This window comes from Chlorocebus sabaeus, chromosome 28 (assembly GCF_047675955.1).
Source record: "Chlorocebus sabaeus isolate Y175 chromosome 28, mChlSab1.0.hap1, whole genome shotgun sequence".
In the NCBI taxonomy this organism is placed as follows: domain Eukaryota; kingdom Metazoa; phylum Chordata; class Mammalia; order Primates; family Cercopithecidae; genus Chlorocebus; species Chlorocebus sabaeus.
The window spans coordinates 21,202,075-21,225,147 of record NC_132931.1 but is presented as its reverse complement, the minus strand read 5'-3'; the positions used below and the strand labels follow the sequence as shown (position 1 = coordinate 21,225,147).

General features: G+C 60.2%; 1 protein-coding gene across 3 annotated transcripts; it reads right to left on the bottom strand.

Moving 5' to 3' along the window:
* Window positions 1-449: 449 nt before the first annotated feature.
* On the bottom strand, window positions 450-22,173 carry PDGFA (platelet derived growth factor subunit A). 3 transcript variants are annotated; one of them, XM_008018927.3, is made up of 8 exons: window positions 21,934-22,173; window positions 20,920-21,049; window positions 19,368-19,464; window positions 14,283-14,387; window positions 12,980-13,167; window positions 3,527-3,653; window positions 2,853-2,921; window positions 450-996 (listed from the first exon to the last, which is right to left on the bottom strand). In XM_008018927.3, exons 2-7 carry the CDS (start codon window positions 20,980-20,982, stop codon window positions 2,866-2,868), a joined length of 636 nt encoding a protein of 211 aa, XP_008017118.1. In that variant the 5' UTR covers window positions 20,983-21,049; window positions 21,934-22,173; the 3' UTR covers window positions 450-996; window positions 2,853-2,865. The 3 variants fall into 3 exon arrangements, with proteins under 3 accessions (XP_008017118.1, XP_008017117.1, XP_072868994.1); XM_008018926.3 differs by lacking the exons at window positions 20,920-21,049; window positions 21,934-22,173 and adding an exon at window positions 20,176-20,292; XM_073012893.1 differs by lacking the exons at window positions 2,853-2,921; window positions 20,920-21,049; window positions 21,934-22,173 and adding an exon at window positions 20,176-20,292.
* Between the last annotated feature and the right edge of the window lie 900 nt (window positions 22,174-23,073).

Here is a 23,073-nt window from a genome sequence, read left to right as displayed (position 1 = left end):
GAACACAGCATTCTAGGTGTACACTGCGGGGAACAAGGTGTCACTCAGCCACAAACACGGGCTCTGGGGCAGGTGCCACAGGGACGGCATACGATTGGTTGACGCATAGTTCTTTCAAAATGGCTTAAATTAAAAAATAAAGCAGGGTAAGGGAGAAACACAAAGCCAGAAACATTTAGGAAATGATGCATAGGTAGGTATACCATGTTTATTTTAATACATCTCATTAGTTTGCATCTTGCTAGGAAAAATACCGTCGCACTGTCCTGACAGTTACAGCAGCCTGTGTGTTATCGGTGTAAATGTCATCCAAGAGATAATTAAAAAAAAAAAAAAAAAAAAAAAAAAAGCTAGCCAAAGAGTAAAAAGGAAAGCTTAATAATCACTTTATGGTGTAAAAAAAAAAAAAAAAAAAAAAAAATCCACTTAAGGCTCTCAGGAAGGTTTCTGTATGGGCTTAAATACTACAGCGAGGAGGTGTGGTTTCTAAAGTTCGCGTGGCGGTTTCCAAGACATTCCTGCTTCCTGCGTGCCCCTGCAGAGCCCGCCAGCACCCCTCTGGAGTCGTTCCCAAAGCAGGCTCTGCATCCTCGGCAAAAAAGCACCTGTGACCACCCGGACAGAAATCCAGTCTGCTGAGACCTCTGTACTTCCATCCCATGGGAGCGACCCTCCATCTCGTCGAGTTTAGATATTTTTGTGAGTCCGTTTTGTTTTTGTCATGTTTTGTGGTTTTGTTTTCTCTCTCTCTCTCTCTTTTTGACAAGGAAGCTTCTTACTGCTTCACCGAGTGCTACAATACTTGCTTTGATGTCACATTAAACAAATGTGCACTGTCTCTTTGTTCTCCCGAGTGTTCTCGGACACAGTTTTTCACGGAGGAGAACAAAGACCGCACACTGGCAATAAAGCACCGTACATAGTAGGTTCAGGAATGTAACACGCCATGTACATCCATGTCCCAGGAAAGGGCTGCGGCTCATCCTCACCTCACATCTGCAGGGAGAAGGGAAAGACAGACACTGAGACCACCGACCAAGTGAACCACCCAGCACACACATCACTGCATAGGAGGCAAACAGGGTGAAAACATTTAACCCAATCAGGGGTACACATGGATTTCAAGTTTTCATGAAATTTCCAGAATCACATTTGCCACATTAGCCATGTTGCAGTACCCTGACAGGAATTGGGATTAGGCTCCCAGCATCTCACAGAACATGTCTAGAGACCAAGCCCCATTCTTCCATTGTACAGATGGGGGAAACTGAGGCCAAGAATGGTTCATTTGCCCTTCTCCCTGCCTTCCTTTCTTCCAGCCTAGGGCTTAGATGTGATTTCTGGAGCTCTGGCAGCCACCTTGGCCCATGAGACAACCCTGAGGATGGAGGCCACCAGCCAGACAGAAGAGTCTGCACCTAAGCAGACCTATGCTGATTCTTTAAGAACAACTCTTCTGCATCCTATGTTGCCGCTCCTTCACACACTCCAACACTTGGGCCAACTATAGGCTGAGCATGAGTGCCAGTCAGGCATGGGACAACAGGAGTGCCAGTCTCTCACCATGGGGTCTGTCACCAGCAGGCCCATGGAGGCCAGAGCCTAACGCTCTGTAGAAACGGAACCTGCAGGCAGGCACGAAACCACCCATCACACCACACTTTGGGCAAATGAAGCCAAGGCTGGCTGACCAACAGTCCTGGACTACTTCAAAGACCCGCCCAAGTGGATACTTTCCTCCCAAGAGGCTCCTCATGAATGGACCTCACCCGCAGGCCCAAGTCCCACATTGCAAACAGGAGCCAGGGTTCTCAGACACCCTATCTCTGAGAGCCTCCTCTCTTCTAAAGAAACTATTTGTTTTGGCCGCCATGGAGTCCCACGTGCCAGGAGGAGGAACCAGGCCAGACAGGGCTCCAACTTTCCCAAGCCAGGCGGGCCAATGCCAAGGACCAGTAAGGCTTGAAACTGCCTCCTCCGTGATGACAGGGACTGCCTAGGTCCCATATCCATCTGGGAAGTGACATGTGTGGCTAGGAGACGTTTCCCAAGCTCCCTTGCAGTGGAGGGATGGCAGCTGAGAAAAACACAAAAGTCACTGGGTGGAATTTCCAGGATAGCTCTCTAAGGGTGTTATTTTGCCCTTTTCCCCCCTCACTCCTTCTTCCAGCCTGGAGCACAGATGTGGTTTCTGGAGCTTTCGCAGCCACCTTGGGCCATGAGGCAACTGCAGATGGATGCCACTAGCCAGACAGAAGGGAGACCCTGATGATACTTCAAGACTACCCTCCCTGCTCTGCAATCCCACTTTTAGATGAAAGTCATGACGCTCGACCTTATCTCAATCCCTGTGCTGTCTGGTGTCACTAGCAGCCAAATGCAATTTCCAACACAGGAGCCAACAGCCCTGCGCGCTTATAAAGGATTTCCAGATATATTCAGCCTCCAACAGTCCTTATCTGTAACCTCAGTTAAGCCTCAGTTTTTTCATCTGTCAAATGGGGTGGGTGATCCCAGAATGGTCAGGCGGTCAGAGCAGCCCCACCGTTGCTCAGGTCGCCCAACCCATTCCATTCATGTGCAATGCTCCTGCGTCCCCAATCAATGACAAAGAGAAGGACAAAGCTGAAGGCAGGCTCCCAGAGTGGGAGTGAGCCGCAGGGCCAGGGCGTTCTGCGAGGCAGGAACAGACGGGGAGCAAGGAGACCCAAGCCCAGCAGACACCATGAAGGCCAATCAGGGCCACGTCCCTGCCGCACCCGGCGAGACAGGAAGCGTGATTTGCTGGTGTGATCAGTTGGTTGCACTTCCCCGCCCTGCAGGACTCAGCATGTCCGGCGGACAGATCCTACCTGGTTGGCTGCTTTAGGTGGGTTTTAACCTTTTTCTTTTCCGTTTTTTACCTGACTCCCTAGGCCTTCCTGTTAACAAAAGGGCACGGCGGTGAGTGGGCCAAGGGATGGCCGTCGGGGTGAAGAACCGAAGCAACAAATACCTACGGTGTTTATCTTTCCAGAAGAGAAGACCAGCACCCTGGCATGGAGAAACTTCTGAGTCCCCTCGTGCTCCCAGGGCCCAGACACAGCAGGGCACAGAGGCCATTCTGCTCCTGGGTGGAGTCTGCTCAGTGGGGTGAAGGAGAGACCCCAGCCAGCCAGGGCAGCTGTAGTCCTCGAACCTGCTCCTCCCGCCCATCCCGGCAGGGGCCCTTCTTCAGATTCTTCTCATCTCAGCCCCGTGGCCCACTGATGAGTTGGGCATCTTATGCACTCCCAGCCCCTCTCAGTGAAGCCTGAACCTCCTCTCCTGTCAGTGCCACGGCTTGGGCTCCCCACTGGACACCTGCAGGCGTGGGATCTGCTCCTCAGCAGGTATCTGGCCCAGGAGCAGGCCAACACGTCCTTCAACAGCAGCCCAGATGCACACAGTCGTGAGCATCGCGCTCCAGGGGGCCACCTAACACCCCAAAAGCAAGGCTCCGAGGATCTGTTCTCAAACACCAGTGCCAACGAAGGCAGCCACTCACCCGTATCCTCTTCCCGATAATCCGGATTCAGGCTGGTGGTTGCGCAGGCGCACTCCAAATGCTCCTCTAACCGCACCTGGACTTCTTTTAATTTCGGTTTCTTCCTGACGTATTCCACCTTGGCCACCTGTCCGACAGAACACAGCCCAGCCATGAATGCCTGCACGGAGCTTCAGACAACACGACGTGCTGGGAGCCAGGGACAGGCTGGGAGGGAGGAGACAGCAGCCTGACCCCTGACCTCTGACCTCCTCCCAGGAGCGCTACCTTGTGGCGGGGAGTGTAGGAGTACCAGGTGAAAAACCTACAAGCTGCAGTGCAGTTTTTTTGTGTGTGTTTTAGTTTTTTTGAGTAGGATCTCACCCTGTCACCCAGGCCAATCATAGCTCTCTGCAGCCTTGAACTCTTGGGCTCAAATGATCCTTCCACCTCAGCCTCCCACCTGTAAGCACGGGCCACCATGCCCAGCTAATTTAAATTTTTTTTTTTTTCTGGTAGAAATGAGATCTCGCTATGTTGCCAAGGCTGATGTTGAACTCCTGGACTCAAGTGATCTTCCTGCCTCAGCCTCCCAATGTGCTGGAATTTCAAGCGAGAGCCACCACACCTGGCGTTGGAGCATGGCATTTTGTAGATTCATCCTATTTTTGTTTAAAATAAACCCAAAGGTTCACATGTGCCTGGGGGGTCTGAAGGATGCACACTGCTAAGGTATGGGAGTTTGGGGGTTCTGGGGTGCAGGTGGCCAGGGAAAGTGTTTGCTTGTGTGTGGATGTGCAGCTGGAAAATGTTTTCAAATGATCATGTTGTTATTAAATACATTTTAAAAGCCAGGCTGAGCATGGTGGCTCACGCCTGTAATCCCAGCACTTAGGAAGGCCAAGGCGGGAGGATCACTTAACTCCAGGGGTTCAAGACCAGCCTGGACAACATAGTAAGAGCCTGTCTCTAAAAACAATTTAAAAACTAGCGAGCCATGGTGGCACCTGTCGTCCCAGCCTACTCAGAAGGCTGAGGCTGGAGTATCACTTGAGCCTAGGAGTTTGAGGCTGCAGTGAGCTGTGATCATACCACTGCACTCCAGCCTGGGCGATACACCAAGACCCTATCTCTATTAATTAAAAAAAATTTTACAGCCATGGCCTAGGAATGGGGGGTTCGTGGCTGTATCCTAGCCTGAGGTTGTTGTGGAGTCCAGATGATAATCCCAGCTGCTGGCCTGATGAGGTCTCCACCTCCCTGCCAGCCCCCAGGCAGCAGGGCCAGCAGACCCACAACCGGGGTCCCCTCATGGCTCCCCCAGGTCCGAGGCTCTCCTTGGGCTCAGAGAGGCCTGACCTCGGAAACCAGGGCCAGGAACCCTGGGCCATCACTGAGGCTCCACAAGAGGAACTGGGAGGAGCACAGGCTGGCGGGCTGTGGCTGTCAGGCACAGGCAGCTCAAAAGCGAACCAGACCTCAGCCGGGTGTCCCTCTTCAGACTGGACTCTGCCTGTCTGCAAGCCACACCTGCCCCCAATTCTCCAGGCACAGAACCACAACATAGGGGTCCTGCCTCCACAGCCCCTTCCTGGGGGAGCTGAAGGCAGACAATGGCCCAGTCCAGGCCAGAGAGGGGAGCTTCAGGCATTCAACAAGGGAGGCAAGAAACACACACGCACACATGCACAATGCACATACAAGCCCCGTCATGGGAACACAACTCCACCCCACACACACCCCTGTATAATGCACACACATACCCTGTCATGGGGAGGCAACTCCACCCCCCCCCCACACACACATTCATGCAGGCATAATGTACACATGGGCCCCATTATGGGAATCTTACTACACACACGCCTGGCATCAACAGACCCCTAATGCACGGCCAGGGACCGCGTGAGTCGAGCACCGGCTCTCCCAGCCCAAACCCCAGCACTCATGTCATCCTCCCAACCACCCTATAAGGAGGCACGACTGGCACCTCCATTCACAGAAGAAGAAACTGAGACACAGGCAAGCCCTAACTAAACCTGTCCCTAACTGCTAGGCTGTCCCACCTGCCCCCTGGGGCACATGCCAGGGAACAGCCACCACCTTCCTGCCCTCCCAGGCCCTGGGGAGCCGAGCACCCAGCAGGCGCTCCATCTGTGCCCACGGAACCAGCCCTGCCGCATACAGGGTCTAAGTCCAAGAACAGCCCCCACTTCACCCCTCACGGTTCATGGGGAAACTGAGGCTAGAAAGGAAACAGAGGCCGGGTCACCTCCTGAGCACAGGGGTGTGGGGGAATGCACGCTGCTGGGTGAATGAGGAGACCTCAGCACAAGGTCAGATGCCCCCAGCCCAGTGGCCCTGCCTCCCAGGCAGTCAGGAGGGTAAAGGAGGGAGGAGGGGAATGTTTCCCAACCTTCTTCGGGGGGTGGGGTGGGGGACTCTGGAGACTGGGCATCAGCAGGACCCCCAGGCAGAAGGTCAGCTCTGCACCCTGGGACCAGGCAGGCTCCGAAGGTAAGCCGGTCCCTAAGGCACTGGGGACCAGGCTTGTCCAAGGCTGAGTTAATGGTTAACCCACAGTGCAAAGGGTGCCTGCAGGCGTGTGAAGTGGTCTGGCCTGCCTGGGGCATGAACAGACAGCCAAGTATGAGCTCAACAGGTGCAGGGCGTGGGACGCCCGGGGTCAGGAGCCAGCTCAGAAAGAGGACCTGGCCTGGGAGGTTTCGCTACGTCACAAAGCGTGAGAGAAAGCGGCCAGGACACCGCCACTTCCTGGATGGGGTTCCGTTCCGTTCACGAGGCCTCAGACCAGTCCCCCAACTCCCGCGGCAATCTGCCCCTTTCCCCAGGACAGAATCCTCCAGAGAGGCTTCTGCAGCTGTGCACACACTTCCACCTCCTATCTGGAAAAGGGAAGCCGATCACACCCACTCAGGGGTTGAGGAATAAATGAGGCTGCACATGCAGAAGCCCCCAGAACTGAGGACAAAGCCAACCTTCAGGAGCGGGCTGCCACCGGCGTCTATTCTAACACAGAGCCTCGAAACCAACCCGCCCGCTGGTCCCCAGCCTCAGCACAGTACCACCCCCCACCCACCACAGGCAGAGAGTGGGTCTAGAGTCATGCTCCTGTTGAGGGCCTGGGGTGGGAGAGGCCCAGCCTAAGGATGAACTGCAGCAAAGCCTCAAGAGGAGCAGCAGGGCTGCCTGGGACCTCAGCCACCCCAGCCCTCCAAGCATGTCTTTAGCCCTCCCTGAGTCAAGAACTGCCGGGTAGTAACTAGGGATCCCAGTGCACAAAACCAGACCCAGCCCCCTCTTGCCTTGGCAGGGGCCGAGCTCCTTCCTCCCCTCCCCTGGAGGCCCTGGACACAGGTCCCAGCAGGTGGAACAGCACCAGCCTCACATCCTGCCACCTCCTGGGCTCAAAGCACCCCTACTCTGCTGCTCCCACCCACCCTCAGCCTCTGCAGGGGTGGCCAAGTGAGGCATGGGGCAGGTGGGCTCTGAAATCTGGGTTCGTGGGGATGGGCTTGGGCAGGGCGCCCTGTTCTGCTCCCGGCCCTGACCCTCCGGGTGGCACAGCCTCTTTGGTCAACAAGCAGCCTCACCTAGTTCCCTCGGCAGGGCAGATACCAGGGCCCGGCTCGGCAGAGACCGCAGGCCCATCTGGCCAGACACCAGAAGCCCAGGCGAGGGGCAGGCTTGCTTTCATCCACTCAAGATGGCCAGCCGCCGCAGGTATGTGGGCTCCCAGGACACAGCAGAAATGCCACCCCTCTGGGCACCGTGCGAAAGGCACACGGCACGGCCACTCGTCTGGGAACCCACTGTCTCCTCAGACAAGCCCATTTTTATCAAACAAAAACAAACAGCGATTTATGATTGCACCTGTTTCGGAGTATGCCAGGATTCTGGGCCGTTCCACCACCTCTGTCTGGCCAGGAAATAGCTGCATTTTTCTCCCAAGAACACAAAATGAATATTGGATTCTCACAAAAACCTCCTCGATAAAAGAAGGCCAAGTCCAAAGAACAGAGACTACAATGTCCTCAGGACCCCCACGGTAGGTGGCCCGGCCCCCAGACCCCAAGCTGGAGCCCAAGTGATGGGGGCGGTCTCCATGTCCCTCCCCTTTTTCTGTCCCAGAGATGTGGGCTGCACCTCATTGCACCAGACATTCCAATTCCCCACAGCTGAGTTCATCTGCATCGTAAGCCTGCCCACCGCAACACTCCCGGCACGAACTCACCCGAGACTATAATGCAGGGACGCCGTCACCCCTCTAGACCTGGGATGCCGAGTCCCTGCTGCTACAAAGCCTAGAGGCTGCAGACACGCCCTGAGGAGGGCTTGGGACAGTCACTCCCTGCAGGGGACCCCACCCCAACTCCAGGTTATGTCCTGACCCTTTCAAAGCTCCAAGACAGAGTATCAGCCATGAAAGACACGTGACTGGACCGCACACGCCCGTCACTGTAACCCTCACAGCTACCCTGTGAGGACGCCATCGTGGTCCATTTTAGAGATGAGAACACACAGCACAGACAAGGGAAGCCCCTTGCCCAGGGTCACACAGTGTTGAATCTCCATTCCTAGCCTGCACTCCTTCTCATCTCTTTCACAGAAAGGAAGCCTAGACTCCAAAAGAGCAGAGCCCTGGCCCCATCGCCCCACAGCCCAACCTAGGGGTCTCTCAACAGAGACTTGGAATGTCACTCAATCCAGATGCTGACTTGCGTCATGAGGATCCCAGCCGGGCGTAGTGCCTCACGCCTATAATCCCAGCACTTTGGGAGGCCAAGGAGGGCAGATCACCTGAGGTCAAGAGTTCGAGACCGGCCTGACCAACATGGCGAAACCCCATCTCTACTAAAAAATACAAAAAATAGCCCGGCATGGTGGGGTGTGCCTGTAATCCCAGCTATTCGAGAGGCTGAGGCAGGAGAATGACCTGAACCTGGGAGGCAGAGGTTGCAGTGAGCTGAGATCGGGCCACTGCACTACATTCCAGCCTGGGCAACAGAGTGAGACTCTGTCTCAAAAAAAAAAAAAAAATCCCTCAAATCAGGCATGGAGGTTCATACCTGTGATCCCCGGAATTTGACACCAGCCTGGCCAACAAAGCAAGATCCAGTCTTTATAAAAAAGAAAAAAAAGAAGATCCTGCCTCCTTCAGCACCGCCCCCACATCCACTAAGAATGGAAGCAATGCCCAGGCCTCAAGCTCGTGTAAGAGTCCCCTGCCCAGCCTGGCTCGAGAGGACCCCCACTCCGCCCACCTAGAGACTCCTGCACCAGACCCCAGAGAGTGGACAGAGGCGTGGCTGGGAGCTTCTCACCCAGAACACCCCAGCCACTCCGTTCCAGGGAGCAGAGGCCCATCCCGAGCACCAGGTGAGCACACACCTTCTGGAAGCCTCCAGCCCAGCAAGGCGGGCTCAGAGTCAGCTCCATCCCGGCTAGACCCCTGCAGCCCTCGGAATGGCATCTCATCCCCATGGTCCACGTCCAGGCCCACGCTCCTGTCCTACCCCCGAGGCTTGGGTCTGGGGGAAGAGTCGGGCGTCCAGGGACCAAGAGCTCACTGTGCCAGGCAGAGTGCAAGGAAACACCCACCCAGCTGGGGACCCCGGCCAGTCTCTCCCCGAGGCTGCCGGTCAGTCACATCCTGGTGATCCCAGCAGGGCCTGTGCCAGGCAGTGACCACTCCCGGCTTCACTACCATCTTCTAACAAGAGACATCTGAATGTTGACTGGAAGGGCATAAAAAATGGAAATGGGAGGTGCCACGCCCAGCCTGGGTGGACAGACTATGGGGGTCCCTCCCGGTCATCCCCAACCCCGCTGACCTTAGCTGACTCCATGCCCACTCACAGGCATGGAGTCTGAGGCTCTGGGGCCCATCTCCTTCTCACCAGGTTGACAGCCACCTCCATCCGCAGTGGCAGGACCAGCCTCTTGGCTCAGCCTCCGCAGTGGGGCTCCTGTTTCCTCCGACCTTTGTCCCCTCAGCCAGAGCCCCCTGTGTCCGGAGCTGGATGTTTTCCTCCAACCCTCGGATGGGTGGGCAGGGAGAAGACGCCTCCCAGAAGCGGAAACATGAGGGGGACCTGGGTCTGAGGAGGTGGGAATTGGGCCGCCCGGCTCTGCTGCAGGACACAGCCCTGAGGTCTTAGGACACCCCGTCCCCGCTTGGGCTGACCAGGACCCTGTCCCACCAGATGAGACCCAGAGGCAGAGCCCTGGTCCCGGCTCCCCCACTGCACAGAGCAAAGCAGGGGCCACTCCCGGAGGGGGAACTGCCCTCATCCCCAATGTTGCACGGGCCAGAGGGTGCTGGAAGCCCCTAGACCCCACCCAGCCTGATCCGGGGGCCGGGGGAGGGAGGCAGCACTGCCCTGTGGGGCCAAGCCCTCCTATCCTCACCCCATGACAAGCCAGGGCGGGAAGGGTGGGGCCTGCCCAAGACTGAGCCATGGGCTGACAGACTCTCCCCCTACCTCCAAGGCTCCCCCAACACCCAGAACTGACATGAGAATCTCTAATGAGAACAAGACCACAGGTATCCCGGACTCAGAGCTCACAAGGGCCTCCAACATACAACTTGGGAGGATGCCAAGGCCCACAGAAAGGCAGAGGCTGTGCCCCAGGGAGGCACACAGGACAGAGGGGATGGTGCTGGGCTCATGGCCGGGGCACCCGGGCCACCGGGACCTGGAGGCCCGAGTCAGGTCCTCCCTTCCCCTCCTTCCCTGACCCCCTGGCAGTAAATACCCTCTAAGGACAGAAGAGTGCCCCAGACAAGCACCCGCAGGGCCCTGGGAAAAACTCGGGGCTTCGAAAGGGGATCGTGTGGCCTTGGAGATCCCGGGTAGTAAGATGTGGAATCTGCTTACTCAATACCCAGGCACCTCGGAGGACCAAGTCCCCAGAGGCCAAGATAATTCCCAGTTACGGGTCTAAAGTGCCTGGTCGTGTGACGAGGAAACGGCCCGGCTGGCTGCAAAGTCCTTTGTGGAGAACCTTCTCTCCCTGCCCCATCTCCCTCCAGGGGCCTGGAGTCACAACAGTGGGGGGTGGGGGATGTGAAATAATTATTTTCTAAAGTCAAAGAATGGTTACTAATGTAACCCCAAAACTGAAATCCTCAAACATAATTTCAGTGACCCCATATTCCAGGAAGAGCAGGCTCAGTGGTCACCAAATCCTCAGCTGACTTGAGCCCAGGGGGTCTAGACCAGGCTGGGCAACGCAGCGAGATCCCCAACTCTACAAAGAATTTTAAAATCAGCCAGGCGTGGTGGCGTGCACCTGTCGTACTCGTGCGGCTTAGGTGGGAGGATAGCTTCAGCCTGGGAGTCCGAGGCTGCGGCAAACCGTGATCGCACCACCACACTCCAGCCTGGGCAACAGAGCAAGACCCCGTGTCAAAAAAAAAAAAAAAGTCCTCAGCTGAGGCCGAGCCAGGAGGCTCCGAGTCAAAGCAACAGCCTCCTGGACTAGGGGGGCCGCGCCCGCCTGCGCCTGCTGCTCAAACGCGTGGGTCCTGCAGGTCAGGTGGGAGCATTAACAGCACTTTAAACCAACTGAAGACAGTTTCCAGGGAGAGGAGCCCTAAGAGAGCCCACCCCTCCCAGATGGGAGCCCTAGGGAGGTGTGAGGCCTCACAGAAGCCAGAAGATACCTTAGACACTCACCCTGCAACCCCGTCCCCAAAACTGGAGACTGATGCCCCAACAGGCAGGAGACCTCCCTTGCAAACAGGATGGCAGCAGCCCCGGCTCTCTCAGAAGGGCCAGGCCCTGCCTCAGACCCATTGCACACGGGAGGAAAACACACAGGCCAAAGCCAGCCCACCCAGGGCGCTGTATCCCACAGGTCTCTGGGCACACTTCCCTGAACGCAGGGAGAGGAGGCCCAGCCACGCAGCCCTGGCCCCGGGACCTCAGCAACCAAAGAAGACCTTCAGCAAGTTCACCCGGGTGCTGCTCCTCCCCCAGCGCAACCCCAGGGAGGAAGGCCCTGCTGTGGCAGGAACGCCAGTGCCCCCAGGCTTCTCACACTGAAATCCCAGCTCAAGGGATGGCATTAGGAGGCGGGTGTCTTAGGGAAGGCATGAAGTCCTTTTTTTTTTTCCTTAAGGATAGAGTCTTGCTGTATTGTCCAGGCTGGAATGCAGTGACGCCATCACAGCTCATTGCAGCCTCAACCTCCCGACTGCTTTCTAAGGCACTGAGACTGCACCGGTGCACCGGTTTGCCGCAGCCTCGGACTCCCAGACTGAAGCTATCCTCCCACCTAAGCCGCCCGAGCACGACAGGTGCACGCCACCACGCCTGGCTAGTTTTAAAATTCTTTGTAGAGTTGGGGATCTCGCTGCGTTGCCCAGCCTGGTCTGGACTCCCTGGCCTCAAGTCAGCTGAGGACTTGGTGACCCTGACCCTCCCACCTCAGCCTCCAGAGTAGCTGGGACCACAGGCACGTGCCACCATGCCCGGATAATTTTGTATTTTTTGTAGAGACGGGGTCCTGCCATGTTACCCAGGCTGGTCTTGAACTCCTGGGCTCAGCGATCCTCCAGCCTCAGCTTTCCACAGTGTCTGGGACTACAGGTGTGAGCCACCTCGCCCGGCCTGCTTAGGTTCTAGGGGTGGAGCCTTCATGAATGCAATCAGTGCCTTAGAAAGCAGCCTAGGGAGCACGTTCACCCCGCGCCTCACACTGAGGGCCGAGTGAGAAGGCGTCATCTACGAACCCAGAAAACACGGCCCCAGCAAAGAGAGTCTGCGGGTGCCCTGATCTTGGACTTCCAGCCTCCAGAACTTTGAGAAATACATTTGTTGCTAATCAGCTCCTAGTGGATGGAATTCTGCTAAAGTAGCCTGAAAAAGACAGGCACCACCCCCAACTTAACGAAAGCGGGGCTCACCCTGGGATTCCGCAGAGGGAAGTCTGCTATCTGGCCTGGAGCACACCCCAAGCCCTCCCTCTCCTTCTCCTGGGCTGCTCTAGGGGGGAAGCCGGGGGACCCTCCAAAGGTCAGGCACTTCCAGAGGCAATGCAGGCTCTGAATACCCACCCCCCACTCCTCCTGCCACGCACCACGGCCCCCACTGAAGAGCCTGCAGAGGACGCTTCAGGTCCCAGGACGCCAGACAGCTTCCTGCTAAGCAGCTCGACACCTTGCAAGGCCCCAAACAGCCCCCGCACTGTGGCCTAGAGCGTGGAAAGGAGGTCAGACTCATCCCCAGAGCATCAGAGTGGAAGGCCCGGCCGGCCCTGCCTTTCCCACACCCCCAGGTGCTCCTTCTCCTCCCTGGGCCTCAGTGTACCTGCCAGGGAGATGGGAGCACAGCCGTGCACCCCCCCACCAGCCATGCCAAGAGCACCTTGTGGCCACCTGGGAGGGACCCTGGCTGCCTGGTAGGGGCGGCCCTCGGGCGGGGGTGGGGAGGGAGGGGCCGGGCTCACCTTGACGCTGCGGTGGTGGATACGTGAGGGCTGGCACTTGACACTGCTTGTGTTGCAGCAGCCCGTGCAGCGCTTCACCTCCACGCACGGGGGCCAGATCAGGAAGTTGGCGGACGTGGGGTCAACCTGACTCCGAGGAATCTCGTAAATGACCGTCCTGGTCTTGCAGACAGCGGGGACAGCTTCCTCTGCAACAGCGGGGACACAGTGAGCAGGGACTGGCCTCTGCGACCACCGCCCCACCCCAGGGCTGGGGCGGCTCCAGCTGGGCCTGGAGGGCAACCAGGGTGTGCCACAGGCCAGGATTCCTCCACGGCAGCAGAGGCTGAGCTGGGAGCAGAGGCTCATGGGCTGGGTGGGCAGGAGCACCACACATCCAAAGGAGCCCAGCCCGGTGCCTGCAGGCTGGAGGAACCTGGACAGGTGGGGCCAGTGACTGGGGGGGGCAGAGCGGGACTTAGCAGAGAATCCTACAGCACTCGCTGGGGTGCTCTGACCTTCAAGACTAGTCTGAAGGGAGCAAAATGCAGACCCCCACAGCAAATGTCACCTGGGGAGGGCCTGCTTGCATCAGCTGGGACCAGCCACCCACACATCACACTTTAAGGTGGAAGATACAAAATCCATCCTCACGGAGGAAACCACAGCTCAGAGAGGGGGGTCCACCTGCTCAGGGCCACAGAGCAATGAGCAGCACCAGGGCTCAACTCCATCAGGTGGGATCCCAGAGGACGTGGGACTGGGGTAGAAAGCAGCGACTGGCCCAGGAACCTCCCAAACCTGCTAGCTCCTCCTCAGGGGGCTGGAGGGCCACGGGGCTGCCCTGTGAGAAGGGACAAAATATCCCCCAAATGGATGCGGGGGTGGAGCCGTGGAGCCAGGCGTGAGTGGGGCAGGCATGCATGGTGTGGTGAGGGCGTCCTGGGCACGCGCGTCCCCAGCGGCTCAGCAGCCGGCGCGGGAGCACGGTGCCCACACTGCGAAATTAGGCACAACCATGTTTCCAGCAAGGCTCCTGGGGACAGGCCCCAACAAGACGGAGCACTTAAGGAATTTATGATGGCTTTTCTCCCCTGGAAGTTCTCTTGGCCCAGACCGGGACTCCAGGAGGAGCAGGCGGGCTGGGGCAGGAGACACCCCCGAAGGAGGGAGGCCTCGGGAGAGGCCAGAGCCAGAGGCACCAGGGCCAGGCCTATTTTAGGGAGGAGGGAACGGGTCGCTCGCCTGAGGCCACTGCGTTGGGAGAGCCAGCAGCTCCTCCCCACCCGGCCCTGCCCTGCCGATTGCGGCCTCCTCCACTCACCAATGCTTCTCTTCCTTCGAATGGGCAGGGGCCGCTTCTCAGCCGCATGCTTGGTGGCGTGGACCCCGTGAACTCTCAGGCTGGTGTCCAAAGGATCCTCACTCCCTGCAGGCGGAAGGAGAGCACCGTGACTGCTCCAGGCCTGTGCGCTGTGCCCTGGGCCTGTCCAGCCACACTTCCCACAGACCAGCTTTGGGAGCCACTGGGGAACAGGCACCTGACAGCACAGCCCCCCCACAGCTCCCTGCCATGAGGGGCAGGGGGCGCCCCTGGGAGAACCGTGATTCCCACCAGGGCTTTTCAGATACGCAGGAGATGAAAAACGCCTGAAACTGCAGAAAACGCCCAATTAGCACAGACAGCCCCAAACGCAGGGGCCGGCGACGACGCTGAGGGCCCTTCGGGGAAGAGGCTGCAGGCAGCCTCTCCTCTGATGCCTCCTCCGAGGTAGCCCCGGTGAGCGCTGCCTGGGTCAGGAGGGGCTTGAGGCTGCCCGGCTCGGTGCACCTCTCCGAGGGGCACAGGGCGAAGCCAGGCCCCACCTCTGTCTGGGGGCTGCAGCAAAGGAGAAGCAGAGGCCGCTGAGATTTCTGCAGGTGCCTGTACGTCTCCCTCCCTCCCCCTCACGAAAGCACTCCCCGAACAAGTGGCCTAACTTCTGAGGGGCACTGGAAACAGCCAGACTGGGCTGTGGGCCAGACCCCACTCATTCCTGAAATGAATCTACTCTAGGGCCAGCAGCCATAAGGAGAGGCAGGAGGGCACGTGGCCTCTCGTGGAGCCCGCACTGAGGAGTTCCCGCAGCCTGACAGAGGGAGGCGGCCTGCGGAAAGGGGTTGAGAGAGGCTGGCATCTGCCAGCCGTGTTTACAGCGAGGCGGCCAGGTGCAGGTGGGGCAGTGGCCCAGAGCCAAGACCAGCACTGACCGGGGAGCAGAACTGAGAACCCTATCCCCGTCGCCCCACCCAGTGCACACACCACCCCATTCACAGGCGCTGATGGCTACGGCAGACAGGCTGGGGGAGTCTCAGGTCTCTCCAATTCCTGCAGCAGGGAGAGGACCCACAGTCCTGCCCATGGATACTGCCCGCACCTGGACACTGTGGGTGGCTCTGGGCCTCCTTGACTTGGCCCCCTGGTCCCAGCTTGGGGAGTCTCTTCCCATCTCCCTCCCTCCTGCCTCTCTAGCATATAACCAAGGGAGAACAGGCGCCGAGACAGTGAGCCTCACAGCCAGGGTGCACCAGAGACACAGAGATCTCCCCACCCCCTCCTGGGAAGCTTGGGAGGTCCCAGTCACCAGCCCAGACAGCTAAAGGGCTCTGCACCTCCTGGGTTCAGGACTAGCAGCCCGAAGTGTCTCTTCCCAGCCCACTGAGGCATCCGTGAGCGTCCACAAACCAACCGGAGAAACCTCAGCTTCCTCCGCACCCCGAGGAGCCTGAGACCCGCACATTTAAAATTAAGTCCCGCAAACCTCACAGAAGGTGGCAGGCAAAGATGAAGCCCGCCCAGAGCCCAACTTTTTACCGAAAATGACTCAATGTTCCAATGACACTAATTTTTTTTTGAGGCTCAAAATAAGATCAGAACAGAACGACTCACGCAGTAGGAATTTCCCATCAACCAACTGTTACAAGCAGCACTTCTTTTCATGAAAAAGTGACACTTCTGAGTCACATCCTGGTGGTGCCCATCTTGCCATGACCAAACCAAAGAGCAACCGGTCCACTCGCCACTCGTAGGAGAAAATTCAGTCGTAACACCCGCTCCCATTTTCCGATGCCTTGAGATAGCCACGTTTGCATCGGTCACTTTACCAATGACAGTTCCTGTGTGTGCGGTGGGTGCTATCACTTCTTTACATCCGAGGAAACTGAGGCCCAGAGAAATATAACAAGACAAGGAGGAGTGGCTCACAGGAGCCTCTGCGGTCTGCGTCCACAGCACATGGGCCCTCTAGCCCTGGCTTAATAAACAGAGAAGACGGCAGCCCTGCTAGTTCACTGACCCCGAGATACCCTGAGCTGGAGAATTTCTTGAAACAAGGGACAGAAGGGGAACAGCTCCCAGTCTAACAAGCCCACCCTTTGCCCCCAGCTCAAGAAGCCAAGAGTGGACCATGCTCCCCAAAGCCGCCCTTTCGATCTACACTGGCTGAGACGTGGCTCAGAGCAGCAGCTGCCCACAGCTCAGCAAACACAGCTCTGAGCAGCCCAGGACCAGGCCCAGGCGGCCTGACTGGCAAGAATCACCCCTGAAACTGCTCCCAGGACAGCTAATCAGGAGGCTTTCCTTTTTGCCTTTTAGGCATAGATGTCCCAGTGACAACTCCAGGACAGGGAGAATCTCCCAACCGTCCATCCCGGTCTGACTGGCCCGAGACGGGGATGGGGATATTTATGTTATCAGCCGCTGGATGAACCACAGGCAGCGGGCCAGACTGCTTTGGGGAACAAAACGCCTCAGCTGCCACTGCACACGGGACAAACAGGCCCTAAACGCCGGCTGCCGGTCATTAAAAGACCACATGCTGGCCTCCGGCTCTAAAAGCCACAGGTGACAAACCTTCACTCTTCCCTCCAGCACACCCTCCGAATGAAATGCTCGGGCTCTACCCCTGCTCCTCCAGCCACAGCCAAGGAGCGGCCAAGTCCCCAGACAGTGCCCGGCTCAGTCTCCTTAACTGTACAATGGGGACGCAGCCTGCATGCTGGGAGGAGCCAAATGCCAGTCACAAAGCCCCACCCACCTGGAGGAGGAGTCAGCATAGCTGCGGCGCACACCTGGGATTCCTCCAGGCCTCTTTCTACTTCCTACAGTGTTGGCCTTAGAGGCACCTAATGCCAAGAACATCAGCCTGGAAGGGTTATAAAGGAACCCCGAGGGAAAGTTCATTACACTGCGTTTCTCCCAGCACCCAGCCCCTTCCTCGTGAGCCCTACACTGTCCCCTGCCCCTAAGAGACCAGAAGCACCTCTGGATCAAAAAGGGAGTACAGGACCCGGAGGGAGGCTTACCCCAGGAGAACTGACCTCAACCAGTTTACAACCCTCCCTAGGAGAGAGAACCTGAGTTAAGGAAAAGGCATCCCCTACAAGCTGGAGAAGCAGCCGTTGCCTCTCCCGTCCTCAGGCGAGAGACTGTGGGTCCCTCTGGTTCCATTTCCAGCCACACCTGGGGAGGGGACTGAACAGGACGAAGGAGGCCCCGCTGTGTTACAAAAGGTCCCCCACCAGGGGCAAGGCTGGGGGCGAGAGAGGAGGTAGATGCCACCCCCATATTCTCACACCCAAAGCCTCCCAGACACTAGCAGAATCCTATTCAGACCCCAAAACCTCTCACAAGACAGGCGGGCTGAGATCGGCGCTCTCTGCCTTCCCTGGGGCAGGAGGAAAGAGCTCCGGGCACATGGCTGCAGGGGGAATTTGAAACCGACTAGGAGGACTAGCTTAGGGCATCCTTGTTTTTTTCTGTTTGGACCCTACAACCTAGAAGCCCCCGGGTCAGGAATGCCATCAGCATACGCCACGGAGCTGCAATGCTAAAGGCGATAATGGGTGGGGGTGGAGGAGGCGGGGCGCCAAGACCAGAATAAGAATAGTCCCAGCAGAAAGTGAATGGCCCATTTCCCTGAGGCTTCCAAAGCCAGTCCCACGAGGAGGCCCAGCTCTCCACAGGCCCCCCTTCTGCTAGCACCCCCCCCAAAAAAAGGCCTGAAACCTTCTCCCAGAAGCAGCCCCCCCCAACTTTTCCAAACCTATCCAGGACCAGCGAGATTCAGGCAAGGGTTCCCCACCACAAACCAGAGCCAAATCCCTTTCCCCAGAGTTACCCATGGAGGGACCGGGTGAAAACCCCCCCGCCCAGCTGTGCTCTCCGGGTGAAACTCTACCGCCCCCGCCCCCGATAAGGATCAGCCCAGGGATTTCCTGGGTCAAGAAACTACAGAAACCATCGGCCTTGTTAGAAAATGGTTTTGGCATGAAACGAAAATAGTTCACGCCTCTCCACCACCGTAATTAGGTACAAATTTCCAAATGACTAGACCATGTGATTTCACTTAATCCCCCCAGGCCCCCCCTTTTCCAGAGTCCTTTGCAGAGAGAGAGAAAAATCTTCATGTCATATACACTCTTCCAATTCTGCGGCCTTCAGTTACTCTTTTTAATAAGTTTATCGCAGACCCCCTTTTTAAACCAGGTTCAGGCTCAGATGGGAGTTCCCAGGCCGAGTGCGCATTTTGAAAAGGGCGCCACAAAGGCCTGGAAGAGAGACCTCGCCTTCTTGGAAGGGGCTCTCTGGCCCTGAGGGGCGGCCACCCTACACCCTCGCCCCTCCCACCCACCCGTGGTCCCCCCGGGGTGAGAAGCCCCTTTAACCCTTGCCAACCCGGGTCCAACTCTGCAGCTGACATTCGCTCCAAAACTCTGTGCTTGCAAATAAACTGTGTTCGCTACTGGCCCGGCCCCAGGGCCCGAGGGTGAGCCGCAAAAATAGCCTCAGGCAGCAGATGCGTCTAAGGCTTTTTATTGGGTCGTGAAAACAGTAAGACACCGGCTTCTGCAGCCACAGAGGCCCAGCCCTGCGGCAAGAACGCGGTACCAGCTCGCAGGGATTACAAAGGGGCCGGGCCCTGACCCGGGGGCCGGCCCCGCCCGCCCGTCGGACCGGGAGCTGCGCCTGTCCTTGGGGCCTCACTCCGCGGGCTGCCCGCCCGGCGCACGGGCCAGGGCTCTGCGCCCAGGGTCTGGGCCGGATCCCGCCGCTCCTCCGGCCGGAGGGCAGGCGCGGGGCCCGCACACCTGGCGGGGGCCGCGGCTGAACTTTGTATGACACACGCGGCGTTTTCCTTAAAGGCGAAAACAATCCTGGGGCGAGCGAGCAGCCTTCGGCCGCCGCTGGGAGAGAAAGTGGAGACTGGAAGAGAAACTCCTGACTCATCCGCCCGGGCGCTTATGGCCGGGGATTGGATTCTGACCTTTCGGTGCGCTCCTGCGCGGCGCCCCGCCCGGCCCCAGCTCGGGGCGCACAGGCCGCCCGCCCGCGCCCTCCCCGCGCGCCGAGGGAAGGGGCGCGATTTACCTACGGAGTCTATCTCCAGGAGTCGCTGGAGGTCCCGGATGCTGTGGATCTGACTGTGCGCCAGCCTCTCGATCACCTCGCGGGGGATCTCGGCTTCCTGCAAGCAGAGGCCACACGGTCAGTGCCCGCGGCCCCGACCCCGCCGGCACGCGCCCCCGGCCGCCAGGAGTGCCGCCGCCCCGGGCCCGAGGACACCCCGCGAGCGCCGGCCGCAGTCCCCGCCCCAGCCCCCGCGGAGCCCTCGCCCCGGCCCTGGAACCAGAAGCCGGGGGTGGGGCTGGAAGAGACCCCAAATTCTCCACCCCATCCATGTTCCGCCCTTTGCAAAATCAAAGCCTCCCCCCCCTTTATATTTTCAGACAAAAGCCCCCTCACTCCGGCCCCTCCGCCCGGGGTGTCAGTTACAGAAGGTCTAGGGGCAGCGAGGGGGCCGAGAGTTTCCGATTTAATAGTGAGATCAACATCTAGAAAGATCAAGTTAAAATGCGTCACGGGTCGGCGAGAGTCACGGCAGCCCTAACACTTTAATCCAGGCAGGGCTTAAATTTCACGCCCCGGAATCCCGGGCCGAACCCGTGGAGAGGTCTCTCCGTCTCACAAACACACGCACGCGCGCGCAGACACACACACGCGCACACACATCTCACTCACACACTCGCCCCACCCCGGGCTCCGGCCCAGCCGCGGCCCTAGCGCCGACTAAGACGCCCAAATCCAGCCGGCGGCCGGGAGAAGAAACCTCCAGGGAAAGCGAGGGTTAAACTTCCACCTCGCACAGCTCTCCGGGCCCTGCGGAGACCACCCTCACCTCTGGCCTCCCCCACTCCCCTCCCCGATTTTTAAGGAGAGTCGGGGGTCGCTGGAGAGCCTGAAGCACTAAGTTCCCACGACGGGGGCTGCGGAAAGTCATTCATCACAGCAAAGCTCCCGGGGATGGGGATGAGGATGGGGGGGCGGGGACGCCGCGGTGGGAGGGTGCGGACGCCTGGCCCGGCCCCAGCTCGCCTGGCTCAGCCACCTGTAAGCAGGCCCGGGCGGGCGGGACTGCGCCGGCCCTGCGCCCCGCCGGGCTTGGGGACTGGGAACCGGTGTGGCTTGGCGCTGCCTACCCTGCCCGGCCAGGGGCTTCCGCAGCAGCCGCCCCTACCTGTTTATCGGCCGCCCTTCTCTCCTCCCCAGGCTTCGCCGGCTCACACACATACACACACATACACACACCCCCTTCCCCACTCCCCGCACCCCGCTGCTGCAGCGCCCGCTGCGCCCCAGCTCCCCTTCCCCGGAGAGGACCCTGCGCCCCCCGAAGTTTCTCCCCACTCGTCCACCTCGCTGTTCCCCGGTCCCCACAAGGCAGAGCAAGCGACGCAACACGCTGGAAACTCCCCACACACACTTAGGCATGGCAGAAAATAGAAACCAGTTGGGAAAATTTAAACATCGACCACCCTAGCAGAAACCAAAACGCTCTCTGCAGAGCCCGCGGCGCCCCAGCCAGCGGGGGGTGTGCGCCGGAGGAGCCGGCGCAGGGACGGGGCGCGGGGGCGGCACCAACCTCGGCCAAAGCATGGGCGAGGTATCCGCAGCCGAGGAGCAGCAGGCAAGCCCAGGTCCTCATCGCGTCCCGAGGCGCTGGAGGCTCGGCGGAGAGGCGAGGCCGCGGGGCGGGCGCTCCAGCCAGGCTCCTGTGGCGGCGAAATTCAGTACCATCCCTTAGGGAGCGCGGCCCGGAGGAGGGTGGCGCTGGGAGCACGGAGCTTGCGGAGCGCGCCCGGCGCGAGCAGAGAGTGCGGAGAGGCAGGCAGCGCCAGCCAGGAGGAGGAGAAACAGGGAGTGCGCGCCCGCCGCGCGGGGAGCCTCCTGGGCCGCCGGGTAGGGGGTGGGGACGGAAGGGGCGGAGGGCGGGGGCTGGGCTTCTTCCTCGGTGCGTTCCCGGTGCTGGCCGCCGCCGCGCTCGCTCCCCGGCGCTGGCTTCAGGAGCGACCCGGCCGGTAATTCTGCATATTTGCGGGCATCAGCCCCGAGAAGAACTCCGGGGGGAAGCTGGGGCCGCCGCCGCCGCTGCCGCCACCACCGATCACCTGTCTGGACGCCTGGCCCGGCCCCGGCTGCGAGCTGCGAGCGGCCCTGCGCGCCCACCGCCGGCCCCGCGCTCGCCTCCGGCCTCCTCTCGCAGCCGCCGCCCGGCCGGGCACAGCGCGGCCCAGCACCCCCTCCGCGGCGCGCCCTCGGCTCCGGCGCCGCGCTCCGCCCTCCGCCCGCCGGGGCCGGGCAGCGCCCGCGGCCGAGCCGCCTGGCAGCCGCCACCCGCCCGGGGCCTCGCTGCGCCGCCCGCGCGGGCCTGAGGGCGGGCGCAGGGCCGAGCCGGCGCCTCCGCCGCAGCCGCCGCCGGGAGAGGAGGAGGAGGAGGAGCAGGAGGCGCAGGCCCGGCTCGCCGGAGTTGGGCGGGCTCCGCAGGGCGCGCGTGTGGAGCCGGCCGGCGGCGGGGAGAGGGTTATAGCGCCGCCGCCGCGCCCCTCCCCCGCCCCCCCCCCCCGCCTCCCCCGGATTCCGGGCCCGGGACCCGCACCTCGGAAGCGCGCGGGGTTCGTGCGGACCCGGCAGGGCCCGGGCGCCGCCGCCGCGGCAGGGAGCACACACGCGCTCGCGCAAGCAGCTAAATCCATCAAAGCCCCGCGCCCGGCTCCGCGCCGGGGCTCCGCGCCCCTCCCTCGAGCTTGCCCACCCTCCAGTGCCAGCTGCAATCCTGCGGCACCGGGTGGGGAGGGAGGAGGCCGCCGCAGAAGCGCCGCCGTCGCCGGCTCGCCTCTCTCGGGCCCCAGCGGCGGCAGCGGGCAGCGCCCAGAGCTGCTGCGCCAAAAAGGGCGAGAGAGCCGGTCCCCGCCCCCGCCCCGGCGCTCCGGCCGCTCTCCACGGTTCGGATCCAGGGCCCCAGCCTTACCCTCTCCATAAAAGGAGGGGGAGTCAGTCTTTGGGGAAGGAGGGGGGCGGGTTTGGGGCACTCACCTGGCGGCTGCCACGCGCCCCCGCCCAGGATCCGAAGCCTGGGGCATCTGAATGAGGACCCTCCACCCACATTTCCACTTGGGAGCGAGCTCTGGTCGGGGGACCGGCCTGCAGCCCGCCTCGTCCCCACCCTGGGACCCGCGCCCCCCAGTCCCCCACTCCCGCGCCGAAGGCAGGGCCGCGCCCTGAGCCGGGAAGTCGAGGGGATGGAAGGGAAAGGAGCCACGGGTGAGGGTCCCCCGGGTTCTGAGCCTCCGGCGTCGGGATCCGCGGGGCGCACAGAGCGCCACCTCCGGCCGAGGCGCAGCTCAGAGCGCGATGCGGGGGAGGAACGCGCGCGGAGGCCGAGGTCTGAGCGTGGCTAGACGGCTCCCACGCCGAGAAAGGGCGGGTGTGCCCGGGCGGGATGGATTTCGCCTCCCTAGACCAGGAGGATTTGGACCCTGACTACGGTTTAGTGCCCTGCCAGGGGATCTACGCGCCCTCGTACTGGGTCCAGCAGGGTGGCAGACCCCGAGGCTAGACGGCCTAGGCCCCTGGAAACCAGGAGACGCTCCCGTGGGTGGGCAATGAAGCAGAATTCAGCCCGTCCCAGCCGTCACCCCCAACCCTGTGGATTAAACCCCTGCCCCCGCCGCGGTCGCCCTCCCTCCAGACAAAGGCCATTAAGGCGCAGCCCTGCGGGCGGTCTTTCATCCCCAGC

Excerpts from the sequence above, each read along its gene's own strand:
- PDGFA (XM_008018926.3), bottom strand. The coding sequence starts at position 20,277 with ATGACTTTCCGCAGCCCCCGTCGTGGGAACTTAGTGCTTCAGGCTCTC. Across the intron at positions 14,388-19,367 it reads CCTGGAGATAGACTCCGTAG|GGAGTGAGGATCCTTTGGAC; the intron begins GTAAATCGCGCC and ends TTCCGCCTGCAG. Across the intron at positions 2,922-3,526 it reads TTATCGGGAAGAGGATACGG|GAAGGCCTAGGGAGTCAGGT; the intron begins GTGAGTGGCTGC and ends TTTTGTTAACAG.